Raw genomic sequence first — 27,621 nt, 5'->3', positions numbered from 1 at the left:
ATTTTTTTAATCTTTCAAATTTGGCTCAGTGGTCAATGATACATGTTTCTTTGGTGTGACAAACTCATAACACAATTTTTTGCCGCTTTACACGGACTTTAAACACACTGTACTCACACATGAGCCACAGGGAAAATCCATCACATTTGTCCTCCCTCAATATTAATGGCATGGACAAAATATTAGAATCACTGCAATACAGTGGGAGCGAAACTGCACCTCAACAACACTTAATCAAAACCTCTGACAGAGTTCAAACAAAACCTGAATAGTATAACCTCTGTGAAGGATGGATTTATTGCAAAACTGCTGTTTATTAGGCTGCATTCATTTTTGACCAGGTGACCTCGATAAACTAGTGACTGTGTGTATTTTAAAATGGCAAAACATAAAAGCAATAATTGTTCATACAGGCCGGTTGAACCTCCGCCAGGAATTTCAATCTGGATTTTGCAGATCCCCGAGGGATCCATGGATGAATTTGAGAAAGAACAGTGCATAATTTTGGAGGTGAATCACTAAAACAGAAAGGCCAAGACACATTTTATGATGGGTCGCTCGGGAAATGATAAGTAGGACATGGCCTGTGGTAGACAAGGCAGTGGGGTGGATGGCATGCAGTTAAAATATGTGCCATAATCCAAAAGACAGATGATCGCACAAAACCAAAATAGTTCAACTAACATTAAGCTTTTATTTAGCAACAATAGAAATTCTGTATTGATACCCAAAAGAGTGATAACAGAAAAAAAAAAACAACTAAAACTTATAGCAGCTATCCACAACATGAGAAAAGGTATATTCAGTGCTTGAGTGTGAAGGAGGTAAGGCTTGCATAGTTATAGTGACGCACATGCATTTATTGTGAGGGGTTAGATTTCAATTAGATCAACAGCACTAGGAATATATTTGTACTTTAACTATGGCAAGACCTTTCTATACACGCGCGCACACGCACACACACACATCTATAAGTGCAGAGCCAGTGTCCCTGCTTCAGTAGAGTAAAAAGTGCTACAGTATCTACAGTCAGGTAGACTTATGTGCAACTCAGTAAGTCTCTATACTCTTCTATACAGTACATAGTTGAGGGCTTAATGATGATTTAAACATTCATTTTATCGTGAAAACTTAAGTCTTATTTCTGTGGTAGCTTCCGTGATTCTCGTCTGATGTGGAATCATTTTACTCACCATCATCAGCTCTGAAGAGAAATGGCAAGACAGAGATTAATAATCAGCAGATTTTGAACACATCCAGTCAAATACTAATTATCTGCAACACTCACTGTAGTTAAAGTGAAAACAAAGGCAAGTATTCCCTAACTGTTCCCTTTTTAATACTCTGCAATGAATTATAGAATGAATAATAGAATAAGAGTTAAATAAACCTCTAATCAGTATGCTCAGGATGCATCATGCACTCCATTGTAGCGGTTTGCAGTGGCCTCGCTGCACTGAAGCCGATGAGTAAAATGTTTTTATCACCAGCAGGAATTACGGACAAACTACCAGAAACAAAACCAAGGTTGCTATTTAAACACTCCATCTATCTAACATATTTATTCATATAAATATTCCTAAAATACATTCTAGTTTTTCCAATACATGCCTATACCATACTTAAGTGGTCAAGGACCATCATAAATACGCAAAAAGAGAGTTTTTGTGCTTTCTGTTCATACACATCTATTTAAGAATATATGCCTCTGGGTCCGTTCAGTGTTTTAAGGACACTGGTTGCAGGACAAACCTCAGAACAGCAGATAAAGTCCAAAAGGTGGTAAAAGTAGATATCCAATTGGATGGATCTGTGGATCTGAGTGCATTTCTTCTTATTAGTAGATGTCAGGCAGGTGAGTGTAGTTTCTTTCCCAGTAGCCTTTCAAGTAGAGCCAGTCCTGAGCTTTGTTGTGAGGGTTGGGTCCTTGCTGGAACCACCTGCAGAGTTTGAACAACGAGAAGAATCATTTAATATGATTACAGTTCTATTCCTTATCTTGTTATTCTTATCTTTTTTATCGTCTCTATCTCTGCTGGTCTCTGAGAGCTACCACAAATGTATGACTACAATGAAAAATCAGGTGTCTTATGCCTTATGGGAAACACGGACAAGTCAAAACACGGACAGACTGCATAACACAATTCTTCCTCGTTCAAAACCAATTATCCAGTATCGAGCATCAGCATCGTCGTGACTGCCAGAGTCTTGACAAACAGACAGTTGCAGTTGTGCATTTTGTCCTGAGGAGGGCGGTGTGGTGTAGTGCAGCACTTCACACCAAAGAAAACAACAGCAATAAAGCAAAGCTCTGAACCAAACCTTGGGCCAAGTGCAGCATTCCTTCTCAAGTATAATAAAGGGGGCAGCATAGTTGGCAAAACAAGACAATAAGGGAGGCAATTAGTAAAAAACATATCATTAAGGTAATGGCATTACATCCTATTACCCTGTGACTGACCTTGTTTTCCAGTCCTCTGATGATTTGGTGCGGTTTTTCCGTGCCATTCTCTGTTTTTCCTCAAGTCTCTTCTTCTCTGCACTTGCCAAATCTATAAAGGAGGGCACAAATATAGAAAACTTGGATATCACCACAGATGGTTTTTAAGCTGGTGTGCCAAAAAAAAACCAAACCTATGTCATAAACTTCACCTATATCTCCATTCTCCATGGCGCGAATATCAGGTCTGAGGCGACTATCTGTTAGAGGAATAACTCCCTCCATGCTCTTCTCCAGCTCATTGAGGTGCATTGCGAATGTGGAGAATGCATAGAACTGCCACACAGAGAAGGAACAACCATAAAATATCTGCTGTCAAATTGACAAATAATACAAAACACCTCGTGTTTGAATGTACCTGCTGCTATGATCACCTAATTTCCCCTCGGGGATTAATAAAGCTATCTGTCAATCTATCCATCTATCTATCCATCCATCCATAGCCATTATGCCAGACTTTTCTTTATCAGATTTACACATTTTTCTTCCTCCACCCTCTCCTGTCTCCTCGTACCTTGGCTGAGTTGTCTGGTCGAGGCGTTATCTTCCAAACGAGCTCGCTGCCCGGGATGACCTGGACTGTCTCAGCATCAGGCGGAGGCATCTCTTCTGGCTCCTCATCCACACTGCTCTGAGACACACACACACACACACACACACACACACACACACACACACACACACACTTTTAGGGACATTTCACCCCCAAAATCAAAAATACATATTTTTCCTCTTACCTGTGGTGACATTTATCCAACAAAATGTTTTTGGTGAATAGCAGAGTTTTGGAGATGAGCAGTAGGGAGCTTTGCATTCTCTTGAATCTAATGGAACTAGATGGAACTTGGTGCCCAAAGAGCCAAAAACTAAATGGGAAAAACTCAACAGCAATGTCACTTTCTAGAAATCATGACCCAGACACACAAGAAAATCAACAGAACTTAAACTACACCTGCCAAGTGTATCAACACCCAGAAGGAAGCGAGCATCTACTCATGGATGGCATTAATATTCACACCCCACGCTGTCACAATAAGAGGCCTCACGTCCATGAGCAGATGCACGCTTTTCTCGGTGTGGTGATGCCAAAAGAACATAGTTCCTACATGAAACTGCTCAAAAAAGTCGCCGCTATCGCCAAAAATCTGCAACGCTCACCAAAACATTCTAGATGTATAAATGCGCTACAGGTAAGAGAAAAAAATAGGTATTTTTGGATGAACTGTCCCTTTAACTTGCACCAAATGGGAACAGAACATACATGATTTTAAAAGCAGTAAAACTGAATACCTGTTTATTTCCCTTTTTATCCTCTGAATTCTTCCTGTCAGTCTTTTTGTGGGCATCAAAGGAAGCACAGTCTACTGTGTATAAGCATTCAGTCCATTTGCCGTATATTGCACAAAGCTTCTTTTTGCTGCAACCAAAGACACAAATATTAATAAAACAGGTTAAGTTACATCATTACTGAGCATTACTGCTCCAACAATTTTAATGGGTAAAGCTCCTCTGATATAAACATCGTGTTATGTTACGTAAGATAATTAACAATGTAGTAATTATTATAAATGTACATAACTTTAGGGCAATATAAAACATTAGATTAATAATGAAATCGCTGCTAATTAAAGGGAGAAGATACCTTTTATCTAGAATATATCCCTCCACTTTATGGAGCTCTTTTCCAAAGAGGCCACAGGGCTTGAACGTCATGCTGCATCTCTCTCCAGTCCTACCACAGGATGACAGGCTGTTAACGAATTCTCTTTCACTATTCTCCTTCGGCAAGATGAGGCTTTCAAACATTAATTATCCTGCTCTCCTATTCTAACGGCAACTGTCCCAGTTCTACTCCCATGATCAATAAGCTGAATCCGAAAGTAGATCAACACTGCACTGCAAAGCACAGAAGGAAAGATATTCATGCACGTGAGTGCAGCAGGCAAACACACATTTCCAGACAAACAGGACAGCACAAAGAAGAGGGAGTTTTCTAATTACTTGTGATTGATCACTTCCACGTTGCCGTACTGCTCAATCCAAAGCTGGCCAACAATTATATTGTGGACACAGCAGGTGGGATTTGTCCAGGTGTAGGCTTCGTTATATCTTCATAGACAAAGAAGCAGAAGGCACACAAGTAAAAAATGATGATGCAAACCCCTAACAAGGGATCAAATCAGATTTACAAAGCAGTCTGAAGACTGTACACTCACTTGGGCAGCTCCAGTGTGATGAGTCCCTTGGGCTCAGCTTCTATGCTCTTTCCCCAAAACTTGAGTTTGGGGTAGATGGAGCCATGGAAGACAAAATCGTCCTTGAGGCCTTCAGCTTGAAAGGCACTGACTGGAGGGTGATGGCTTACTTGCTCTGACATCCACCTGAAGCCCAAATCTTCTCTGATGGACAACAGAGACATTATACGTCATTACTAAAAGTGAAATGTTTTGTGTGCTCATTGAAGACGTGTGCAATTAACGTACTGATCAGCCCACTGTCTTACCTGATGAGCTCATAGGTTTCCCCGAGTAGAGGGTTGAAGGGTTTCCCAGTCCTCTCCCACTGCGATGCTACAGCCGACACAGCAAATGCTGCAACACACTACAGAGCAGCGACTTTTGATAACAAAATTACAGGTAACATAGTGTACACTTTTTAATGATGGAAAATACTGGGTGTCTGTTATCATTTAAGAAAGTAAAGGTTGGCATTATACTACCTTCATCCTCTCGACAGAGTCTGTGGTGGCATTGGCCTGGTGGATGAGGTGGGTGTGCTCCATGTACTCTGTCAACCGCTGCAGGAAACTCAGAGGCTCATTAAATACCACAGGCATGGCAATCTTTGACAACTCCTGAAAAAGATGTTTGAGGAGATAAAAGAAAACCGTGAGGACACAGAAAGATAGGCAAAGGACTGTGTGCATTTCTACTCTGAGTTTCGATGTAATTAGGTGCAGCGCTAAAATCTAATCCAATTCAACAGAGCTGATATCTGAGGTACACTATAAGTCTACAGGCTGTAGTTTACAGTTAAAGAATTAAAAAAAGGGGCGAAAAACAGCCACATGACTGCACTCTTCATGCATACCCCATGCGAGTCTGTATATCTATCTGTCTGTCCACTGAAGTGCTGATGTATAAATCATTAGCCACATTTAATTGGGGGAAAAAACATTAATAGACATTATTAAATGTAATTAAATCCAGGCAGAGCCTGAGTGAGGACTGAGATCCCTTAGGACTCAAAGACACTGATACGGAATGACTATTATACTCCTACAGCCACCATAAGTTAAGGATGAAGTACCAAAGGTAATTATTCACAATTACCTACATTTATATCTGAAGTCAGCACAACAAATAAATAAATCTGTCTGTTCTCACCATGCCGATGCATTTTTTCAGGATACTCCAGATGCTGACATCGTTCCTGGAGAACATAGGAGCTGGTAAACATGATCTGTTGGCCAGTGAGGGAGAAATACCATCAGCTATTTCTATCAGTGCCATAATATCCATCTATGAGTAAATACAGCAATTTCCAGCAATGAGAATCATTCGATTGTTTATTTTGTGTCAGGTGTACAATTTATAGCAGGCAGACGCTGAAGCCTGAGGGCATGTGATCTCATCTCCTCCACACTCAAAATTATTTACTGTTCTAATATGACACTGAGCAAAAATCCAATACTTCACCCAAGTACTGGGTAAACCACACAGTGTTTTGTCTGCTGCACGCTGCTAAGACAACATAGCTTGAACCACCATTTGGGAACAAAGTCATCTGACACCTGTAAGCTAATGAGCTTTCAGCTGCTCTGATCAAGCCTCATGCAATACTCATGAATGGATGTACAAATGCATGTGTATGTTGGTTTAGTGGTTATAGGTCTTAAATTGATCTTTTTGCATATAAAACCAGGCACAAAAACACTCATTTTTACCAGATAATTCCATTCACACTAAGACTTCCTCTGCCTTCGCTTCATGACTTCATCTGCTCTGTCATGTGACTCATGTCATGTGAGTTTATCTTCCAGCCTAGCTAACTGTAGCTTGGACTGTTTTACAGGTATGCCGGCTGGAGGCAGATGGTGTCCTTGTTTAAAATTGAGAGCTGAGTCAACCACACAAATAAAAGCCATTACTTCAGCTAAATAAACAACGAGGTAGGGGGTGGGGGGTTTGCTACATCTGTAGGACGAGAAGAGCAGTGATGCATGGCACACTGTACTTGTGGCCTAGTTTGTGTTCCTTCAGATTCGGCTCCAAAAATTTATTTTTACATGGATTCACATGGATCTTTGGTCATTGGAATGCAAAAATGATGATCCTCATGAATTATCATTCTCATGTTTCTTAGACTTTAGACTTTTATTCATCCCACATTGGGGAAATTCACTTGTTACAGTAGCAGTTAGACAGACATACAATAAGTACAAGACTTGAAAAATTCTAAAAAAGATTTAGATAGGAGAGAAATATACAATATAGAAAGACTATATGCTTTCAGGCTTTCTAAAAAATAAATAAATAAAATGGAAATGAGATTTTCCATACACATGAACATGCTAAGCATGTACGTCTCGAAGCAAATACTGTCCATCGCTGAGCTCTTCAAACATGCATAGAATAAAACATGGCACTGCTGTACACTTGTGTCAACAAGACGTTATTTTGTGGTTTGGTGTCGTCATAGAAAGGTAAACATTGAGTGAAATGTTCAACAACTAGACTTAGGCCTGTCTATGGGCAACCGGGGACAGACTTTGAATGACAGGAGTAATTCCAAATAAACAGACACCTCATACATGTTTAATGCACAAAGCACACACGCACACAGACAGAACTAGCCGGCCAGTCAGTCCTTTCCTCAAACTCCTACTCTGAGCCAGCACATACTAAATTATTCATGGATCACTTGTTGGATTAAGGAAGAGAGGCCAAGCCACAATCAGCATCCGCAGAAATGAAAGAGACCGTCAAATCTTCACGAAACCCCCCACCACTACCACCACCGAGAACCGAGTGCTACTTGTTCGCTTGGAGAGTTGGATCCGACAGGAAAAACAAAACAGGCTATTCTCTGTGGATTGGGTGCTCAAACAAAAACACCTGACGACAAAAACAGACCGGAGTGGAAAGGTGGGATCTCATTACACAGACTACCATTCACTGACCTATCGTCTTGCTGATTAACGTCTGCAAACTGTGGTCAGACAAACATGCAAAAAATTCACATGTATGATTTTTAAGTTGCTCAGCAATGTAAAAATATATTCCAATAGTTGTGATAATCATCTTAAACAAAGCTTTGCATACAACAAACAGTGAACAGGTTGTCTGGAGAGCACTCGGCATGGCCGACATTACATTTCCACTCGTCTCTTTCCCATCATTTAAGCCAGTAAACAAGCATGACATCATAACTGGAGCGTGTCCCACCTGTGCTTCTTGACTCCATTGTACTGGGCTGGTTGGTTGCCATGGTCACCCTCCCCTGACATTCCGGTAGGCCCCCTGAGTGCGCTGGGATGGCAGAGGCTGCTGAGAAGGGGGGTGTCTCTCCCCTCGTCCTCTTCACAGGAGTAGCTGGCCACAGACAGGAAGCCGCTCACAGAGAGCTCAGACTCCGACTCTGTGGGATCACGACAGGGGGCAGACGCCAGGTCATGCCAAGTGTGCCAGGTCAAGAACACTCACACATACATACATGCATACATTCATACAGGTTTAAGTAGCCCGGTTCAGAAAAGCTGCAGCTTGAACAGTACACTGTCTGCAAATAAAGTACTTGAGTGCTTGAGTTCCTCTCCAGTCCCCCTCCTCCCTGCTGCCAGCCAAACCCCACCTGAGGATTATGTTCCAATGAGAGGCCACACAGAGGCTTCATTTCCTACAACATTGTTTGCTCTGTGCTTGCTGAATGCTACTCCTCCCACTATCCAGCAGGATTTGTACTGTCAATGACAGCATTGACAGTACAAGTATTGTCACATATACAAAGGAAGGGCAGAATAGTCTAGTGTTTGTATATGCTGGTCTGAGTGCTTATATGAAGTACATGTATACAGAAATAAAAAATTCAGACAGCTGCATGGTTGTACCCTATGTACTGTGTTCAAGATACAACACAGCTTCACGAAGATCATCTCTATAAACAGAAACATGTGACTGGGTTTTACACACTCAGCTCAGTGTGTAATTCTTTGGAGTCTAAGGGCAGTGTGTGTCTGGCTAGTAGATAACTCAGAGCTATCTATGAATAATGCAAAACTTCCAGAAAAAGATCGGTCCACAGTGGGCGGCTGTGGCTCAGGAGGCACAGCGTGCACTGATCACAGGGTTGGGGGTTCCATCCCTGACCTCCTGTTGTCTACATGTCCAATTGTCCTTGGGCAAGACATTGAACCTCAAATTGCTAGTTGGTCAGGCCAGCCCCCTGAGTGGTATCTCACTGCCATCGGTGTGTGAGTGTATGGGTGAATGAGCAGCAGAATTATTATAAAGTGCTTTGCATAAATGTGCTATATAAATATTTAATAATTATATTATATAACATTTTGTAGAGGGAAGTGCACTACAGACTATAAACACTACTGTATATAGTAAACAACAGTGCTGTAAAAACTGTTTGAGGCTACAGATTGCAACTAACTGAATACCCTTCCCCTCACCTTCTTCCTACGATGAAGATGAAAAACACAAGAAACACTTAAGGCACATATTGGACCTCTAAAAATGACTGTACTTGAACAACTACAGCAGTAAGAGTGTCAGGCTAATCACCATCTCATTATCCTTGGGGATAAGAGAGGAGGACAGTGGCATTGCTGTCTGGGCAATCTCAGAGACAGACAGAGTGCCAATCGACTGAGTGGCATGTCGTACAAACACACACAGCAAAGCTATGCTTATTATTCTTCTGTAAGTAAAGTGAGAACTGTTTGTAAAAACATGTCTTCAAGTTATGTTTACATTCGGGCCTGAAACAATTATGTTGTGCCCATTTGTTTAAAATTTGGTATTGTTTACATCCATGTTTGCAAGCTACCAAGCATTTTTCTTCTTCCCTGCCTTTGTTGGCACATTGCCAGGCTTCTTTGAGCTTTACTGCAATAAATCAATTCAGCAGGAATATGTAAAAGTGAAAAATGCTGTTATGGATATATCACCTGTTCAATATCTAAGATTTTACTAATAAACTTTATTGTCCAAAATGACATCAAAGCATCGAACCAGTAAACCCATTGGGAATTTAGCAATTATAAATTAGCCAAGCATCTTTTCTGCCTCATAGTTAGTAAGAAAAATTCTTCATGTCATCGCATGTCAGACAATATTTATATGCGAATACCGATACATCTGTCGACTGAATGTACGCTCACACACATCACGGTATGAGCAAAACGGGACCTACATGTGGAATTTTCATTGAGACGACAAAACCTCTACAGGATACCTTACAGGAATACTTTGCAGTGGGTGAAACAAGCACTACTCTGTTAACAAGTCATTTAGCTCAGTATGTGCACCATTAGTAGAAGAAGTAAGAGGCAGAAAATTACTCGAGAACAAAATGCTTCAGATGCCGCTTCAGACTTAATTCGCTCAATTTATGATCTGGCACGGACACTATAAGAAGCACTGTAATGATGGTCTGATCACCACAGTAAGATAAAGACTTCTTGAATACTTCACTGACTGTCCACCTCAGGGGCTGCTGACCTGACACAGCGTCATAGAAGTCATCTCCAGTGAGGGTACTGAGACTAGACCTCCTTCTCTTACACAGGGACTGCTGGAGTTCGTGGTGCTCAGTCGCCAATGTCTGCAGAGCCTCTGTCAGAGCTTTGTTCTTCTCCTCCTCCTGCTCCAACTTCAGACTCCAACTCTGCAAACACAGGACCACCAGTCAGATAAAACACAGAGATGAGATCAGTAAATGAAACGGATAAGCTCATTTATTTTTAACCCTACATGCGTATAGCGTAGACTGTATTGCTGGAAAATTAGTGACAGACTGATGGTTTGATTGATATGAAAGTATTGATCTGTTCATGTCACTGCCACATTGTGTGCGTCTTTGTGGTTCTGATGGTCATTGTTCTAACCCTGCCTACAGATCTGGTTTCCTCCCGTCGGAACCAAACACCCCAGTCTCCGAGAGCTCTGTAGCCCAGGATTGAGTGTCCCTTCAGAGCAACCTGAGCTAGGCCACTGTGGGACAGACCAGATCAGTGTTTCCTATTGTCAATCGCTACTGTTTGTGCGTCCATTACTATCTAAACTGAAGACAGACAACGTAAGAAAAATCCACAGATGCTACCAATAATGATATAGAACAAGATAATGGCTATAACAACTGTGTTTTTTGAAAAGGATATCTATCAAGTCAATCCATTTCTACGTATCAGAAATGGAGCATAAAGCACCTACAAAGCGAAGAAAATGCACTGATCATAAAAATGGAGCAGAGCTTCCACGGTTTGGAGAAACTACCAGAGTCACCTTGAGGAAGGCAGCCAGCGTGAGAGAAACAGGAGCTTGTAAATAACACTGTACAGTAAATCAGAGGCTGCAAAGCAGGGCCAATGTCTTCTATTAAAGACGAAAAGTTCATCCTCGTCTCTCATACTGCCTTAAGAATTATGTGCTGTGTGCACAACAGCGCATAGGGAAACACCTGCCATCGCATCTGCTGATGTGCTCCAAGCAGGTTATACAACAGAATATGATTTAAAACAGAATGTGATCATTTGCTAATCCTTTTTGACATTTACTCAGTCTGACAGTACAAAGACAATATATTTAATAACTTACCTCATCAAATTCATTGATTTTTCAGTAAATATATTCTGATTCTGAATCTGTTGCCAGCAAACAAGTTGGGACAGCGGAAACAAAAGACAGGGAGAGTTGTTTAATGCTCAAAAACACCTGTTTGGAATATTCCACAGGTAAATGAACAAACTGGAGGCTCTTGGTAACAGGCGATAGTATCATAATTGGGGCATCCTATGAAAGGCTCAGCGAGAATTGGCCGAGTTTCACCGCTTTGTGAATCACATGATTATATACACATGATATTACCACACTTCATAAAACTGTTGTCCTGTAAACACAGTTCATTTGCAAATGATTGCATTCTATTTACCTATCGCATATCACACCAACTGTTTTGCAATCTGGATTATATATAAGGACTTTCTATTTAGCAATGGCACAGTTGGTAGAGCTCTCTTACTGTTTACCTGATCGGTTGAAGCTGGCGTGTGATTTTTTGACGGTTTCAGAGAGAAGGTTCATACAGTCTCCTTCCAAGTATTTTTTGAGAGCGCCTGCTCTTTACCAAACAGGTTTTTGCGGATCTTTCCAAGATGGAACATAAACTGCTTCAGATTCAAACCACACATGATGGATGAGGCAGTGAAACTATTGAATGACATATCAGCCTATTTGCAGTTTTCCTTTTCCTGATCAGCAAACTTCAAAGGCTGTCAATACGGACATTTGTTAAAGAATATTGATTGATTCCAATCCATTAACATCTGATTGGCACACCTCTAAAACCAGTGAAGTTTATTGTGTGAATAAAATTATTTAAATACATAATATGTATAATGTGATTTATATTGTGCCCAAGGTTTGACTCAGCAAACCTTTATTATACACACAGTACAAAAAGGTGAGGATGACTCATTTGCAACCTAATGCAGATCCCAACTCTGCAGAGAGAAATGAAGCGCCTTTCATCAGAACCTTTCAAGCTACATTAAGTTTATCCCGACTGATGCTTTCATGACCTTGCCACATATCACCCTGTTTCTACAAAAACACACATCTGACGTAACCAGAAACCCACAACCACACTAAAGCTATCCATGATCATTTTACATAGACCTCTGTACACTTGAAATAAGACAATGTACTGTACACACACGGAAGAACTGTGACAGAAGCCAACAAACAGCTTCGTTCACACAAGGTTTGGCAGATGTCTAGCACCTACAGTGAAGGATAAACTTCACACTGCTGTTCTTGGTGTCATCACACTGATGATCCTGTATTTTCATATGTGTTATGTGTAGATATAGAAATACAGTATCATTCGAGATGTACGGATTCTGTGATTCAAATTAATTTGCAGGTTAATGCTAAGGAAAACACAACAAAAACTACATCTAGTGGTTGGATATTCATTGTTATCCTATTGTTTTAAATTCTGCTACTACCTGCCAATTTGGCAAAAATAGCACTTCTGACATGTTTCTAATTAACACCAGCAAAACGCGCTGACAAATGAGAACCACTCGGCGTATAATATGTGTGTGTCCTTTTATATGTATGGTGTGAAGTAAATGAGCTCGCTGTGTCTGTCCCAGGAACTTGGCTTAAAAGCCCACCCAGGGACAGGACACTTTGTTGTGTAACTATCCCAGCTCTTTTGCTCTCACTGCATCCTCTCGCCTGAGCACAAACAGCGCTATTTTAAGCCCTGCTGAGGCTGTGTGCAATGGCTGTTGCCGAAGCCTGGGAGGAAAGCTTCTCCTTGGCCAACACCCCACCGGGTAGCACTTTCACTTTGTTCTAAATGTTGTTTTCTCTGCTGAAGGGGAAGCTATTCACAGAGGTAAATTTATTATAGGTCTTTACAGCACTCTGTAACTGTAACAAACTGCATCAATCTGTACATGACTCTATGAAGACTGGGAGCTAAAAAATGATTCCATTCAGGCGTGACGTGAGAACCGGTGCAGCAAAGACACCCAGAAACCAATTACACAGAAATGCTTGCAGGTACCCCTCTATCCATACACACCCTTGGCTGAAAGGTCAGAATTCAAAGAAAAATGGTTGACACTTTCTCCTTTTATACATATCTCCTGATAAAGACGGACGTCAGTGCAGAGAGCTAAGCACATTTTGCTGTGCCCAGTGAAGTCTCTCCTGGGTGTGAGATGACAGTCGGCCGGTCAGTTACCCATGTGGGGATGTTTCAGATAAAAGGTCAAATGGTACTTTGTGTTCCCTCCAGTCTCCAAGGGTTTGAAGGACAGTCTGCCTTCTGATACCATTTTAATGCCAAAATTGGCGAGAAGATGCAGGTATTTTGAAACACAGGTAAAACGATTGACTATTTTCCAATTGCCATGAGACGAGTTTGTCTTTCTGTTTGATTTTTCCTTTTTTTCCACCTTTCATGGGAACAGTTGAACAGTTGACAATGCTACAGTGGCTACTTTTACTTCAGTCTCTCTTTCAACTATAAATGCAGATTGAATTATGTTTAAGTGCTACTTGGACTTTGACAGACAGAAAAGTTTCTATGTGCCAAAGTCCTAACGATTAGTAGCAATTTACCTGTATGAAGAACTTTTTTATTGGCCATATGTGAGCTAATTGTAACATGACGATTGCCTATTGACGATTTGTTAAAGTTGTTTAAACGTCTAATTTGTAAGAGTTGATTTTTGAGTCTCATTCCCAACTCGTTTAATATTTACACTTAGAGTTTCCAAACTAGTCAAATACTGACGCTTTGGGATTATAGGTCAGGTCAGCCGCCTATCCTGAAGCGTCAGTATTTGACAGGTTGGCAATTTTTACATGTTGGACTGTGGACTTTTTGTAAGGGACTTGGATCTGATTTTCTGTGACAGTCCAAAGGGTGACATTATGCAGGCTTGAGTGCCGCTTCTCAGTACCACTCTCTGCTCCACTAACAGAGAGCACCAGTAACTTACATTAGATTAGAAATGGAGTCTGCCATTGAAAACTGACGTCTGGCTTCCAGCGTAACGCAGAAGCTCAACAGAGGCCCTTTGAATTTAAAGTGCTTCATAGCGTTGCACAGGAAAAGGAGCGATAATGAGCAGGTCCATCTGGGTGTCATGTTTCCATCATAACTGATTAAAGCTTGAGCCAATAAATACTTGCAAATATTGTAGAGCCATTTGACCTGACAATGGATGCTGATTTGTATTTTTCCCTAAAGACAAAAGCCAGATGTTAGTCGTGTTAGTAGTGTTTTTTGTCCAGTGTCAATGGTATTACAGACAAAAAAAATAAAGGCTACCATGCTGCCATTTCTCTTGCCTTAAGAGCAATACAAACTGACAGATCTGCTTATCTGCGTGTCACCCATTAATGGTTTCATGCTATAAGCCTCCATTTGTTTTCTTGACAGGTGTGGAAGCCTGCTGCCTAGGTCGGGCTTATAAATCTGTGTGTGTTACTGTCACAACCCCCGGGAGAGTTTCTGTGCAGGACCGTCTATCTGCAGCTCAGCCTTCACGACAACGTTTTAGTCAAGAAGCAAAGTGAGCAGCACAAATGTCTCCACTTTAGATGCTGTGTGTAGTCACAAACCAGTCACACTGTGCCCTGCATGTACTGTATAAATGTGGCACTCTCATTAGCATACTTTAGTTCTGCAGCAGATGCTGAAATGGGTCACAACACTCTTGCTGAAGGGCAACACTGTAACTGCTTCAAGACTATGTCACATCTGCCCATTTGTCAAAGAAAAATTACAACTACATGTGACTACTATATTTTATGTACTGCAGGAAACAAATATGTACATGGCAGCAAATAGAGACATCTGCGGTGGGACAATGGGTATATGGGATTAGAGTTAATACTGCCTAATACAGCCAATCTCAGCAGGGTAGGAAATATAATCCAGTTAGAACACGTAGTAGCGCCAGATCAGCATGAGACCCATGCATGTAACACATGTTTCAACATGCTTGTCAAGCCGTTTTCTTCCTTTAATACCATCTGGTTGTTACAAATGTATTCAGTGTCCATTGTCATGATGACTTAAATGCTTTCTGCGCTGCTATGAATGTTCTCAGCCTCCCTGTTATAACAATGCTGGGTTATTTCTTGTGACAGGACAGCAGCTGGAGCCAGTACACAGTAACGTGCTGCGTTTGGCCATTGTTGTGCAAAATTATATCCAGCTGACTTGCAAAGAAGAGTTTACTCTACTGATGCAGAATTAATTCAGTTATCTTCACCTAATTATACAAAACCACACACATGTGGGTAAAAGAGTTCTCAGTGGCATCTCTCTCTATATATATTCTTAATTTCTGCTTTGCTATTAGTTTTACAATATGAGAGCTGCAGTACAGAGCACAATATAACCAGCAATTAGCAGAAAGTCTCCGCATGTGCTATTGTGCTGGGTCAATTTCAAAGAAATTAGTGGTGAGACAAAGAAGTGTGAAACCAATTTATCATCTCTCAGATCTTAATTTTGTGAATCACAAAAGTAGCAATGCATAAAAATGTTTAAACAAACAATATTAACATGTAACCATATCAAATAATCCACAATGCAATATAATCTATCCTCATTGTGCTCTTACTTTGACTGAATCATTACATTATATATTGATCTAATTAAAAAAGATGCATTGAGCAGTGTAGCGTTCAGCATCACTTCAAACACGCTCACTTTCACATGCTAAATCCAGTTCATTAAATCCCATCTCTGCATATTGATGAACAGCTTTCTGCCTATGCCAATGCTTCCGACCAGCTTTAATATCCAAAACATGCTAAAAAGATGATACTAAATCTCATCTGTTCTAAACTTCAAACACGTTACAGTAAGTCATCAGGGAACCGCACACTTCTACACAGTCTGGTCATTTAGCTGATTATAAAAAACGACGAGATACAAGACACAACTGTTTTTTTTAATACCTGAGCAGATACCGGATGAGAATGTCGTCTCTGTCTCCTCTTCCCTCTGTGTTCGGATGCTCTGGCATGTGGAAGTGTGCCTGCGAGCGTGTATTTTCACTGTGTGAGGGCGAATGCATGTATCTCCAGCTGAGCCTGTGAATATGCACGCGCTTCAGTTGCCTCGCTCAATGCACAGGCTTTCCCTAGAGCGGGAGTGTGTGGATCCAACTCCAAGGGTGTCTGTGTGTGTGTGTGTATGTGTGTATGTCTACGCTGATCTGCAAGCCGAGTGCAGACCTAAGCATAAAAGCGGATCTTGCCTGTGTCCTTCCTACAGACGTGCCAGTGATTACCACATAGTTCAATTGCTCCCACAAGGGCACGGCACAGCCACTGGGACAGGAACGTTCGCGTGCACAAACTTCAAACCTGATTGGTACGAGTGGGGCTAACGTAAAGAGGAGGAGCTTGAGGATTTGGTAATCATTCAAGATAATTTAGACAGCCAATAGGAGCGCAGCACATGGGTGAGGGTATGGGTGTCAATGAGATGAAGATTCATGCTCAGTGGGCTGCAGCTAATTGGAAAAAAAAAGAAAGCAAAAAGCAAAATGAAGTGCAAGCTTGCACATATGCGTCCTGCATTGTGCCAACACTGTTTCACAACCAAAACCAAGATTATACAGTTTATTAGATACATCTTTGTAAAGTTTTAATGGCCCTGGTTGCATTTCATTATGTGTGAGGAGTGGTATGGTGATGGATCAATTCCAAAGTCAACTGTGTTGTTTGGTGTTTGTTAGTTTGCCAAAACTAAAGACGATGACGATGCTTTCCTACCTCCTCCTGTTTTGACAGCAGTTCAAGGCACAGATGGAGAGAAGCACAGGTTTCACTGGAGAGCTCACTGGTCTCTTTGGCTTTCAGTAACAGAGGGCCAGCCAAAGCTTTGGAAAAATTAATAAAATAAATACATCTTTTATAGTGCAGATGCATAAACTTGGCTGTAGCTAACAGTTCTTTTCAACACTGATTGATCTGTTGACTATTATTAATCATTCAGTCAACAAAATATCAGAAAATAAACGAATGCTCAACTCAGTTTCCCAGAACCCATGTTGAGGTTTGTGGCTTTGTATGACCAACAATCCACAGCCTAAGGATTTGCAATGAAACACAGAAAAGCAGAACAGACACTTTTGTGACCAAATCTCCTACTCACATTTACTAATTTAAACAATTTAAAATGTAATATTTTCCATTCTAATCGACCCCTCATCCTTTTCTTGGGACTACTGGAGGAGCACTTTCGGCTGTTACCACATGATTAGAGCATTTAATTTTCCGTGCATTAATTAAATATTGAATTTTCAGCACCAGTATAAAACTAGCCAAAGTCAAAACAACAACAAAAGAAAGACACACAATTAGCTCAACAGATATATGACCAATTTCAGGACTCCTACCAGAATTCTCCTCATTCTTCACCATCGACAGAAATATTGACACTTCACTCTCCAATCTCTGCTGGAGAGTGTTGGCTGCCTGCAAGAGCACAGGACGAAATAGACACTTAAACATCGGAAACCCTCCTCCTTCAACGGCACTTCTTCTATTCTTCACCTAATAATACACATTATCAAAAAAGGTCTGCAGTTTATTTCACCTGAAGTGCGTGTGACAGATTCCTCACTGCCGTGTCACCATCTGCATCATCAATTATCTTTTCTTGGGTGCAGTGGCGAGTGCTGTAGGATGAATGTGCCTCAAAAGCATCCAACCATCTCTAGGGGGACAAATATCATTAAGATTTACAATGTTGCTGAAAGCTCACTTAAGCAAATTAATCAGGCGTTGGGGAAATAGCAACAGCATAGAAGGTGAATCTCATCTCACTTTTCTCGTTGCCACTGAATCTGTCTTTGAAGGCACCTTAAAATAATGAACAGTGTCATCAAAGCACCTGAGCATGAAGAAGCAATGATCCCACGGTTTGACCTAGAATGACAAAAATTAAATTACCCACAGTCATGCTTACTGCACTTGATGTCAAACATCATCATGTACAACTACAATGTGATTGAAATTTAAACATTTAGTACTGAGCATCCTCACCAAATCATGAAGGTTAATTACATGAGCCTCTACCGTGTATTACCTACCATACAGTAGGCTTGTGTAAGAGACTTGGAGCCCTGTTTTCTGACACCAGTCAGTGCGTCGGCCCTAGAAAAAAGGGACAGAGAGGGCACACAGGCTAAGGCATTGTGACATGGCATCAGACTCCACACACGCACCATTTAAAATAAAACACAGAAGTAATCCACTTACAGTTCAGATGAAGTTACTGTTTAAACTTCCAGTATTCACTGCAGGCACTGAGTGAATGCACTGAGGAACTTTCATTTCATTTCAACCACTGCAGTAACAAGGCATCATATGATTACATGTGGCTCTGTTGATTTTACACTCAACAGATCAAGGATGATGAGCAGCAAAAATCTACCATGCAAACAACAGCATACAGAGTTTAAAATAAACTACTTTGGGGTAGAAAACTCACTAACGTCACTAATGTTATGTTTGGAAAACTAAATAACCCGTTTGGCTAAAGACAAAAGAAAATGACAGCTTGAGTTTACCGAAAGCTGGCAGTCCAGTTAGATGTCGCTCTTTGAGAGATTTTGTTTATAATGAACTCATGCAAACCTACACAATTTGTAAAATAAGCAATGTCAGATAAGCCGGGCCACCGTGTTTAACTACCTGACACACCGTTAAACTTGCAGCTACAGCTGAACATAACTACAAAAATACATAAAATTGTAGATTTCCCATATATCTACTCAAGTCACCATTTCTCTACCCAGAAGTGAGTGTGATTGGGTCTATACTTTTTAGCTTAAGAAAACTGCATACATATAAAAGTTAACTCACTGTTTGTGGTACCAGGAGAGAGTTCCATCCTCAATTACCACCCAGTGGGATCTCCATCCGAGAAAGCGTGAACTCTGCCAGAAAAACATGAAATCACAGATAAACTACGTAGCAACTTGAAATCACAGAAGTTCATGAATAAATCCTGTGTAGATGGAGAGCACAAAATACAATTGTACAACTCACAGATAATGCTCAAAGACATAAATACTAAAACAAGGGGAAAAAAGGATTAAATGGTTTGAAGAAACCTTTTCTATGTAATAACGATGATACTGTGTGTTGAATAATAGAAAAAAAGGCAACTCTATATCATGCAGCGTGGAGTCTGAACAAAAACACTGTCCAACATATTAAGTGTAGAAAAGAATACACTTCAACATCTGGGTACCTTCCAAAGAGGGCCTTCAATCTTCTGCACCCCACTGCTCGCATCCTTTGTGGGAATAAATAATAATTCTCAGACTTGTGTACAGACAGAATCTGATCAACAGCCTTAAAGGGTTTTTGGTGAGAGCGGAAAACCTGAAGCTCAGATTGTTTTCTTCAGTAAAAACCTGCCTCATTTCAGAGGTGAATAACATATTCTTTAATTTACTTAACAGCTTAGTGCATGCCCTTTTCTTTTTGTTTCCACCATGACCATGCAATACTCTGCACTGAAACTGTGCCAGGCTAATCAGACATCCAAGCAAGAGCATGACTGCTGACTTGCAAGGCTTCTTCTCCACAGTCCCCAGACCTACAGTGAAAATGTATAGAAATGGATGAAAAGAGCACCTGCAGAAAAGGTCTTTTGGCACCTATGTCTAGGGCAGGTGCAGGATAGCAAAGGCAACCTCTTTAAAATAGAATGTGTAAACATCTAATCTGTGATCAAAAGTGCTATATACACCAGATATTGACTTAAAATACAAAAAGATGTTATTCACTCATGGTGTGGCGGAAATAGGAATCTTCTGGCGAACAGTACATTTCTCAGAAGTCTGTTCAATTTTATTTTTCCTGGCTAGATTCTGGTGGTGGCAGGTGATGCCAGAGGATTGCTAAAATGATTAGAAATCATCCTTTGAGAGCCATGAATCAGATACCAAATTTAAATATCACCATGTGTTGTAGAGCCGCAACAGACCGGCTGAATGACACTGACTCAGGAATACATGCATTCCATTTTTTTATTATACAACATGCAAAAAGGTGGACACATGCACTACAGTACCCTAATTAATGTACCTTACTGATTTTCCCTTCTAGCAAAAGGAAAAAACTCAAAATCAATAGGTTGATTAATTTAGATGATATACTAGGATGATTAACTACCTTTCTGCCCTTACCTTGACTTGATAGGCTGCTAGAATCAGTCTCAGTTCTTCATTGCGGGCCAAGTCTAATGCGGTCTGTTCTGAAATACAGCCAGTCATGTAATAATTCATCAGGAAATACTCAGGAAACAAAATGCACTTTACTGTAGCACTGACAAAAAAATATATATTTTCTGAGAGGAAATTGTGTTAAACTGTTCTAATAATACATTAGTCAGAATAACAAGAGATGATGTTGAAAGTAAGAGATATACCATTGCAGTTTTTAATATTGGGGCTGGCTCCACACTTGAGCAGCTTTATTATGCACTGCCTCTGCCCTCTGTAGGCTGCACAGTGCAATGGCGTATTTCCCACCGAGTCCCTGCAGTGAATATCTGGAGGCTGTTTTTCACTGAGCTAAGGATCAGACGACAAACATCTTAATGAAGCAGAAGACAGTGACATTTTTAGCTCTTTTACACATGTTACTTTAATAGAAACGTAGCTATATCTAAATATTAAATCAGTCAATTATAATCCTAAATCGGTAGTGACATTTCTTTTTTGTGGCTGTCTGTGATTCTGGTGTCTATTAAATCTTCTCTTGTTTATGCGCACTCAACTTTTTATTCTACGTGCGTTTCTCCATATATCGGTAGTTATTTTAAGTTTGCGCTGCTGTTACACTGGAATTTACCATCTGGCGAATCAATACGATTAGCTCATCTCATTCAACACTTTTTGCCTCAGCTGCTGAAACATGGAGTTTTTTTTGTGACTACAATCTGTGCAAATATAGATGTAATCCTGCTGTTTGTGCTTTCAGACAACCTCAGACAGCAGAGCCCCTGAAAGGCAGAGACGCTGTCAAAGTGTTATCTATTCTGCAGAAGTTCTTAGAAAGCCTGGACGCTGACCATCTTTGACAGAGCGGAGATGTCCCCCTCCCTGGCTGCTTCCAGAAGCTTCTCCTCCCGCCGCCTTATCGCTCTTCTCTCTGCAGCTGCACAGACCAAACACTGTTTGAGAACAAAGGACACTGATCTTCAGTAATGAGCAGGAAGAAAAAAAAAACTCCAATCATTTCATACCCTCCAGCATTGTAATGATTTCATCATCTTCTGTGACATCTTTTGGGATTTGAGCTGTTCCATTGATTATGCTGGAACAGGCATCATACCGCAGCAGCAACAGAACAATTTCCTTAAGGGTCCAAAGTTAAGAGAAAAGAAAAAGGACACCGTCGCTTGTCATCACTCAAAAAACTTCAAGAGGGGGAAAAGGAGGTCTGTGGCAGTAATTCCAACTGACACGAGGGCGGCCAGGAGAAAGGGACATCAATGCAAACAGGATCTCTCATTATGATGTACAAGCTGACTCTGTTTTGGCAATGCCTTACCTTTCGCCCAGTGTAGGCTGCTTTGTGTAGAGGTGTGTCACCCATGCTGTTCTGCAGATTTCCATCAGCACCTGCCTGCAAATGTGTCCCATTGAGTAACTTTCACTGGCTTCACAAACATGCACTGGACATGATAAATGAAGTAACAATGAGCACTTACCTTGAGCAATTCCTCCACAACATCCCTGTGTCCAAAGTAACAGGCCAGGTGCAGGGGTGTCCATCCTGAGCTGGCTTTGGACCTGGCTACAGTGTCAGAAAGCAACATGAACACTCCCCATGCTGGCTAACAAGAGCAATGCTAGCATCTTCCATTGACTTACATCTGCAGTTGACATTCAGAGAGCTGCTCTGGTCGACCCTCGACTGAAGGAGGCTCTGAACATGAGAAAAACTGCCTCCTTTAGCGTAGAAAAGAAGCTGGTCCTCAAGTGTGTGCTCCTCCATCACCACTTCACTGCCTTTGGCCCAATGTTAACTGTTAAAAAAACACCCTGTCGGACACTTTGCGTAGAGAAATGCAGATTGTTAGAAGTAAAGTTGGCAAGTTAAGACTTTAAAGTGGAACAAGTAAAGTTTGGAAACTCTTGACTTGTCAACATAGCATGTTAGTCGGTTATTTAGCGAGCCTGTCTACTTTCTTTTACCGTAAGTGTGGAGGGAGAACACCAGCACAGCGTTTCGACTCAATGTTGGGCTTATTTACTTGTATACAAGCTAACTAGCTAGGTTAATTAGCTTGTTAGCTAACGTTAAGAAAGACACAACAACTTCAGACTTACAGGCCTACAGGTAAAAAGACTTTCAACTCCTACTTCAACCAACTTTCACCGACCTCCGTCTGGTTTAGTTGGAGTTGAGAGACAGACACACACACACACACACTTCACTGCCGAAGTGTGATCATGTGTAGCTGACAGCTGGTGGTGTCCATCATGTGACCAGGCAGCTCACAGGTGACTGCAGCAGAGACGGAGCTAGCTACAAATCCCCCAAATCCACAAACAAACAAGCAATAAACACACAAATACTACACAACAAGCAATAAATAAATAAATAAAAAATACAAGATACTTTACCCTCTTCCAGTGGACCTCATGGGAAGTTATTTCATAAAGAAATATGTACGGTAGTGATTAGAGAGAGACAAATACGTTTCTACGTATACGTAATTGTGCCATTAATTACATATATTATGATTGTAAATTTAAAAGAGATTTTTTTCAAGACATGATTTGTCATAAATAAGGTAAAATATCATCTTGTTGTACTACTCGGTGAAATACAGTCAACACGCGTTACCAACGGCAACTCGGCCTCCAAACTCGGCATAGACAAAGTGATGTAAAAAGATGAAAGTCAGAATATATCTTGCAATATTGACAGCATCAGTTATGTGAGAGGAGAGTTTGTCAGTTCTGTGAGGCTGTTAATATACAGGACTGGCTCTACGATGTTTAAGTTATGGGTTTTTGTGAACCGAACAAGCTTCACCAACGAGTGCTGGCTGCGTTGTCCTTTACGTTTTTTTTTAACAGAACTGTGACTTTCTTGACTCGGAAAAAAATCTTTTAAATTGACAAACATCAGATATGTAATTCATGACAAAATTCATAAAAATGTTATTTGTCTCTCCTCATTGATTACAGTCCATATTGTAATCTGAATCTGTAATCTGTATCTGAAATAAGGTCCCATGTTGGTCAACGAGAAGGGACATGACTTCCCCTCTCTATGTAGTATGACAGTGCTGACCTCAACATGCGATGACTGATAACCAATCATCATCAAAATCAAATGTTATTTTAGTTTATTGCAACTGACTTAAAACTTTTTCCTCCCCCAGTCATTATTCTGCTTGTATCTCTGACTTGAAAAAGCTTAAATGTTTCATTATCGTAACCTTGGATTTGATCTGATCAAACAGACAACAGGCAATGAGACTGTTTGTATTCAGCAGCATATCTATTGATATTTTAAAGAAAAAATACAAAACCTTGTCTGCAAGAAAAATGAAAGCAGGGCTACTGCTACCAACTGGGTGGGTTCACTTTTTATTCTGTTAACTTATTATATTAATATTATTTTCATTCTGGGCCACATTTTATGTCCAGAAATTAAAATCCTCTCATGGCACGTCATTATATATACGACACAGTATTTACTTGGTCTTGAATTTATTGTGTTAATGAATGTAATTACTCACCAGAGCCCAATTCTCTTTATGTACACTAGATGGAAGTATTTGCCGCAGCAGGTGATGTCTGCACGAGGTAGAGCTGTTTTTATTTTCGAGGTCTTCTGACAGAGAGACAGCAACAAAGTTCGGACTAGAACCCCCCCCAACTCTACCTTACCTCTGCTTTAAAGGTCATCCATCCCACAAATTTTGGGCTATTCTATGTAGAAAAAAACTAGCTGCAGACATTTTTGAGGCATTGAAGGTCAGTTCTCTGTGAGCGTCTTTGAAGGCCCTTCAAGCAATTATGTCCCCCGAGGTGTGTGCATATCTGGCAGAGAGGATGATGGGAGGTTATGGTTGTAATGAATCTGTCAGGGAGGACTTCAAAGATGAGTTACTTAGTCACCTGTAAGAAGAGAGATGTCTTTTTGAGAGGCCGTGTTGACCAGGAGCCTTTATCACAGCCAAGGCTAATACACAGTAGAGTTGCATTGTGTACAATAAATGAGATAAGCACCCGGTGGAATAGGACTTGGATGTGGAAGAAGCTAACAACAGCAGTGATGCACGATACTGGATAACAGATATGCTGATATTTTCCAACTCATTCTGTTTGATTGCTGATGCCAACACCAAAATAAGTGCGTGTTTTTCCACCTTGTTGCAGAGAACATCAATGTTCCCATAATGGAATTAGCATATTATTATGTCTGCTCTCATGAAGATGGCCTTCTGGCAGATGCAGACATATAATGCCTTTTAGAAAGTACACATTTACTGTGCAAAATAAGAAAACAACTTAGTCAACAGTTCCTGTTGCATGTGGATAAGAATCATCTGATTAGCATGTCATATTGGCAGAAAATGTTCATTTCAGGCCGCTTATACCGCTCATGTAGCGATATTATCAGTATTTTATTACGAATCATGATAAAAAACCCTTAAATGCATCGGGGTAAATTTTGACCCAAGATAATCGTGAATATCCTCATAAGTGACATGCACTTTGCACATTATATCCCCCCACAAAACAAGTTAAATTGGTCGTGTGCAAAAACAACAGACTCCAAACTGAAAAACAAATTGTATATTCAATCTGTTATGCATTAGAAATATCAGTTTCTAAATAAAATATGAGGTTACAGTGTGTTTTAGAGCAATTATAAATGGTTCCTTTTAAGTTTTAAGAATAATTTGACGATTATCAGGATAATGTTGGACAGGACAGTCATGACAAGACATTTTCATAACTGCAGCACTTTCATCTGCAAAACAAGTCTGTGTTTCAACGCTATGTTTGAGAGTTTTCAAGGAAACATGAGACAAAGCATAGAGGGCATCTAAGCTGGGCCAATATTTGCAGATGCATTCTTCAGAATAACTGCAGCATTCATCACTGGGGATTGCAAGTATTACAAATGACCACAATTATGGCAAACAAATACACGCTGCTCTATTAAAAATGAAGATTTTACTGTTCTGCGCTCAGCAATCATTGATGAAAGCAGCGATTTTTGTCACCCGTTTGTCAGTTCTAGACATCATTAGCCTTTCATAATAGTATGTCTGTTGAGCTGAAATGACGTTGCAGACTATTAGACTAAATGTGCTCAATCTTAGCCCTCTCACCTGTTTACACAGGGAAGGCGATGTGAACCGGCCCATGCTGGGGGAGAAAAAAAAGCCACTTGGCAGCTTCCTTTTCAACCAGTGTAATGGTTGTTATTTGCAACATATTCTATATGGAGATCTAAGGCTTTTCCATCAACTGAGAAATGCATCATGGGTTAAAAGTGTCCAACTGATCATAATTTTCTCCTCACTCCAGGGATGTTTATATTGATCTTATTGCACTTACAGCGCTGCTCATTGCATGAATCCAACACCTACATAGAACCTTGTCAGTGGCAGGACTGAGAGCAGGTTTTTCGCTGTGTCCTCCAAAGACAATAGCCTCTTTGTCAACACATACTTATCGGCCATCATCATCAGTGATCTATTAAATTACACTGGTTCGTAAGTTATTGAAACACAGACATTAATCAAAGCATATTCATCAAATCAGGTCTGGCGAGGGAAAGAAGCGCACTGGGCTAGTTCCTGCTAATTAGCATGGCAATTATTGTAAGCTGTCACAGTTCTTAAGCAACGGGGTGGACTGTGTGTGCTCCAGAGCGTAATCCCTCACAAATTACAAGATAATGGAGGCAAAGAGAGGCCACTGCTTCAAAAGGAAACCAGGAGATAGAATCCCCAGCAGGGACATTTTAGGGACAGGCAGGGAGAGAGACAGTAAGTGAGGGAAAGGTAGGGGAAAGAAGTACAGCATGTATTCCCTCCACATAGAGCCGTCTGAATAGAGGAGGCTCATTTGACTGCTTCGTAAAAGAAATGGATCTGATAGGACTCTGCCGTATTCCTTGATGTACAGCATGAGCTCAGTGGATGGTTTGGCTAATAACACAGTCCGAAATGTGGTCAGCTCACCTGTGGATTTAGACATTACATGGAATTTTTTTTTCCTTTGTTCCAGCAGTTCTCTGTCGACTGAATTATTTTCATGAATCCAAAAAAAAAAAACGAGACGACACCGTCCACCGCAACAGTTCTAAAACTAACACTGTATTTAATTGTGCTTCCATTATACATTCAGAATGATGGTTAATACTGACCCCATTTACATCATGCATTAATATGCAAATGACCAGAGCACAATGGATGTCAGCCAGGTGTAAGTGTGGTCCACACTCCTAAAAGCAAAATGAATCCAGGAGGAGACACCCAGCTTTGCTTTTCAAGCGTGGCAAAAGCTTCTGAGTTCAATTGAACTTTATTGGATTAAAGGAGACTGTTGGGCCTTGGCGCAGGTATGTGTCCTACAGGGTGCCATTCCATTCCTATTCCAAATGTAGCATTTTCCGATTAAGCATTGCGATATGCCGATATTAGCCTATTCAGCCAGCCTTGTTGTCCTAAATCTTGTCTGTCAACCGTGTTTTCATGGATGCATTGTACACAAAATAACTAACCAACAGTTTGAAAGGCTGGGGTAGAGATGCATGCCCAAAAGAAAGGCCCACATGAGCAAATATCACAATGCCAACCTTTTCAAGAAGGTGGTTGATGGACTAAAAAAAGGGGAGGCTGTGATGCCAGAGACAAGGAAGTTCACCACTGCTGGAAAACGTAAAAAAAAAAAATCATATTTCAACTCAAAGAAACAAAATGGCACAAGCAGCTCCAGCCACTCTTCCATATATTAATTTTATAAACGACGAGGTAGGCCACCTGAATCAGACAGGAAACAGGGATATTAGTGTGATATTAACTTTCATTAGCCATGTATTATCAGCTTAGTAGGAATATTGTCTTTTTTCGGAATAAGGGCAAAAAACTGAATATTTAGTGCATTTAAACATAGTCACTGATGGTTATTGTTGTTTTTACACCTTGCACAGGCACATGGGTGTTTGTGATTACTTTGTCCTGTTGGCAGGTCGATGTTGGCTGGAGCTCTGCTGGGAGTTAAGTAGTGCCATTAAAACTCTATATAAGAATAATACGCCTCAGTTGACATTTAAGCACAGCTTGTG

General features: G+C 40.6%; 1 protein-coding gene across 3 annotated transcripts; it reads right to left on the bottom strand.

Annotated features, from left to right (window-relative positions):
* Positions 1-671: 671 nt before the first annotated feature.
* Positions 672-23,053, bottom strand: LOC115572585 (oxysterol-binding protein-related protein 1-like). 3 transcript variants are annotated; one of them, XM_030402807.1, is made up of 30 exons: positions 22,926-23,050; positions 22,494-22,827; positions 22,170-22,350; positions 22,007-22,092; positions 21,847-21,921; positions 21,539-21,650; positions 21,365-21,450; positions 20,720-20,864; positions 20,478-20,545; positions 19,535-19,579; positions 19,144-19,217; positions 18,369-18,432; positions 18,103-18,204; positions 17,873-17,992; positions 17,673-17,751; positions 17,047-17,153; positions 10,231-10,396; positions 7,948-8,140; positions 5,887-5,962; positions 5,220-5,354; positions 5,004-5,101; positions 4,717-4,899; positions 4,502-4,609; positions 4,143-4,232; positions 3,791-3,917; positions 3,015-3,131; positions 2,653-2,776; positions 2,462-2,552; positions 2,323-2,343; positions 672-1,940 (listed from the first exon to the last, which is right to left on the bottom strand). In XM_030402807.1, the coding sequence occupies exons 3-30, from the start codon at positions 22,291-22,293 to the stop codon at positions 1,838-1,840; spliced, it is 2,919 nt and encodes a 972-aa protein (XP_030258667.1). In that variant the 5' UTR covers positions 22,294-22,350; positions 22,494-22,827; positions 22,926-23,050; the 3' UTR covers positions 672-1,837. The 3 variants fall into 3 exon arrangements, with proteins under 3 accessions (XP_030258667.1, XP_030258668.1, XP_030258670.1); XM_030402808.1 differs by lacking the exon at positions 2,323-2,343 and having other exon boundaries at positions 22,926-23,048; XM_030402810.1 differs by lacking the exons at positions 2,323-2,343; positions 2,653-2,776 and having other exon boundaries at positions 22,926-23,053.
* Positions 23,054-27,621: the final 4,568 nt, after the last annotated feature.

This window comes from Sparus aurata, chromosome 21 (genome assembly GCF_900880675.1).
Source record: "Sparus aurata chromosome 21, fSpaAur1.1, whole genome shotgun sequence".
NCBI classification, from domain to species: Eukaryota; Metazoa; Chordata; class Actinopteri; order Spariformes; family Sparidae; genus Sparus; species Sparus aurata.
Note: the sequence above shows the minus strand (reverse complement) of the source record. Positions and strands in the feature narration are given on the sequence as shown.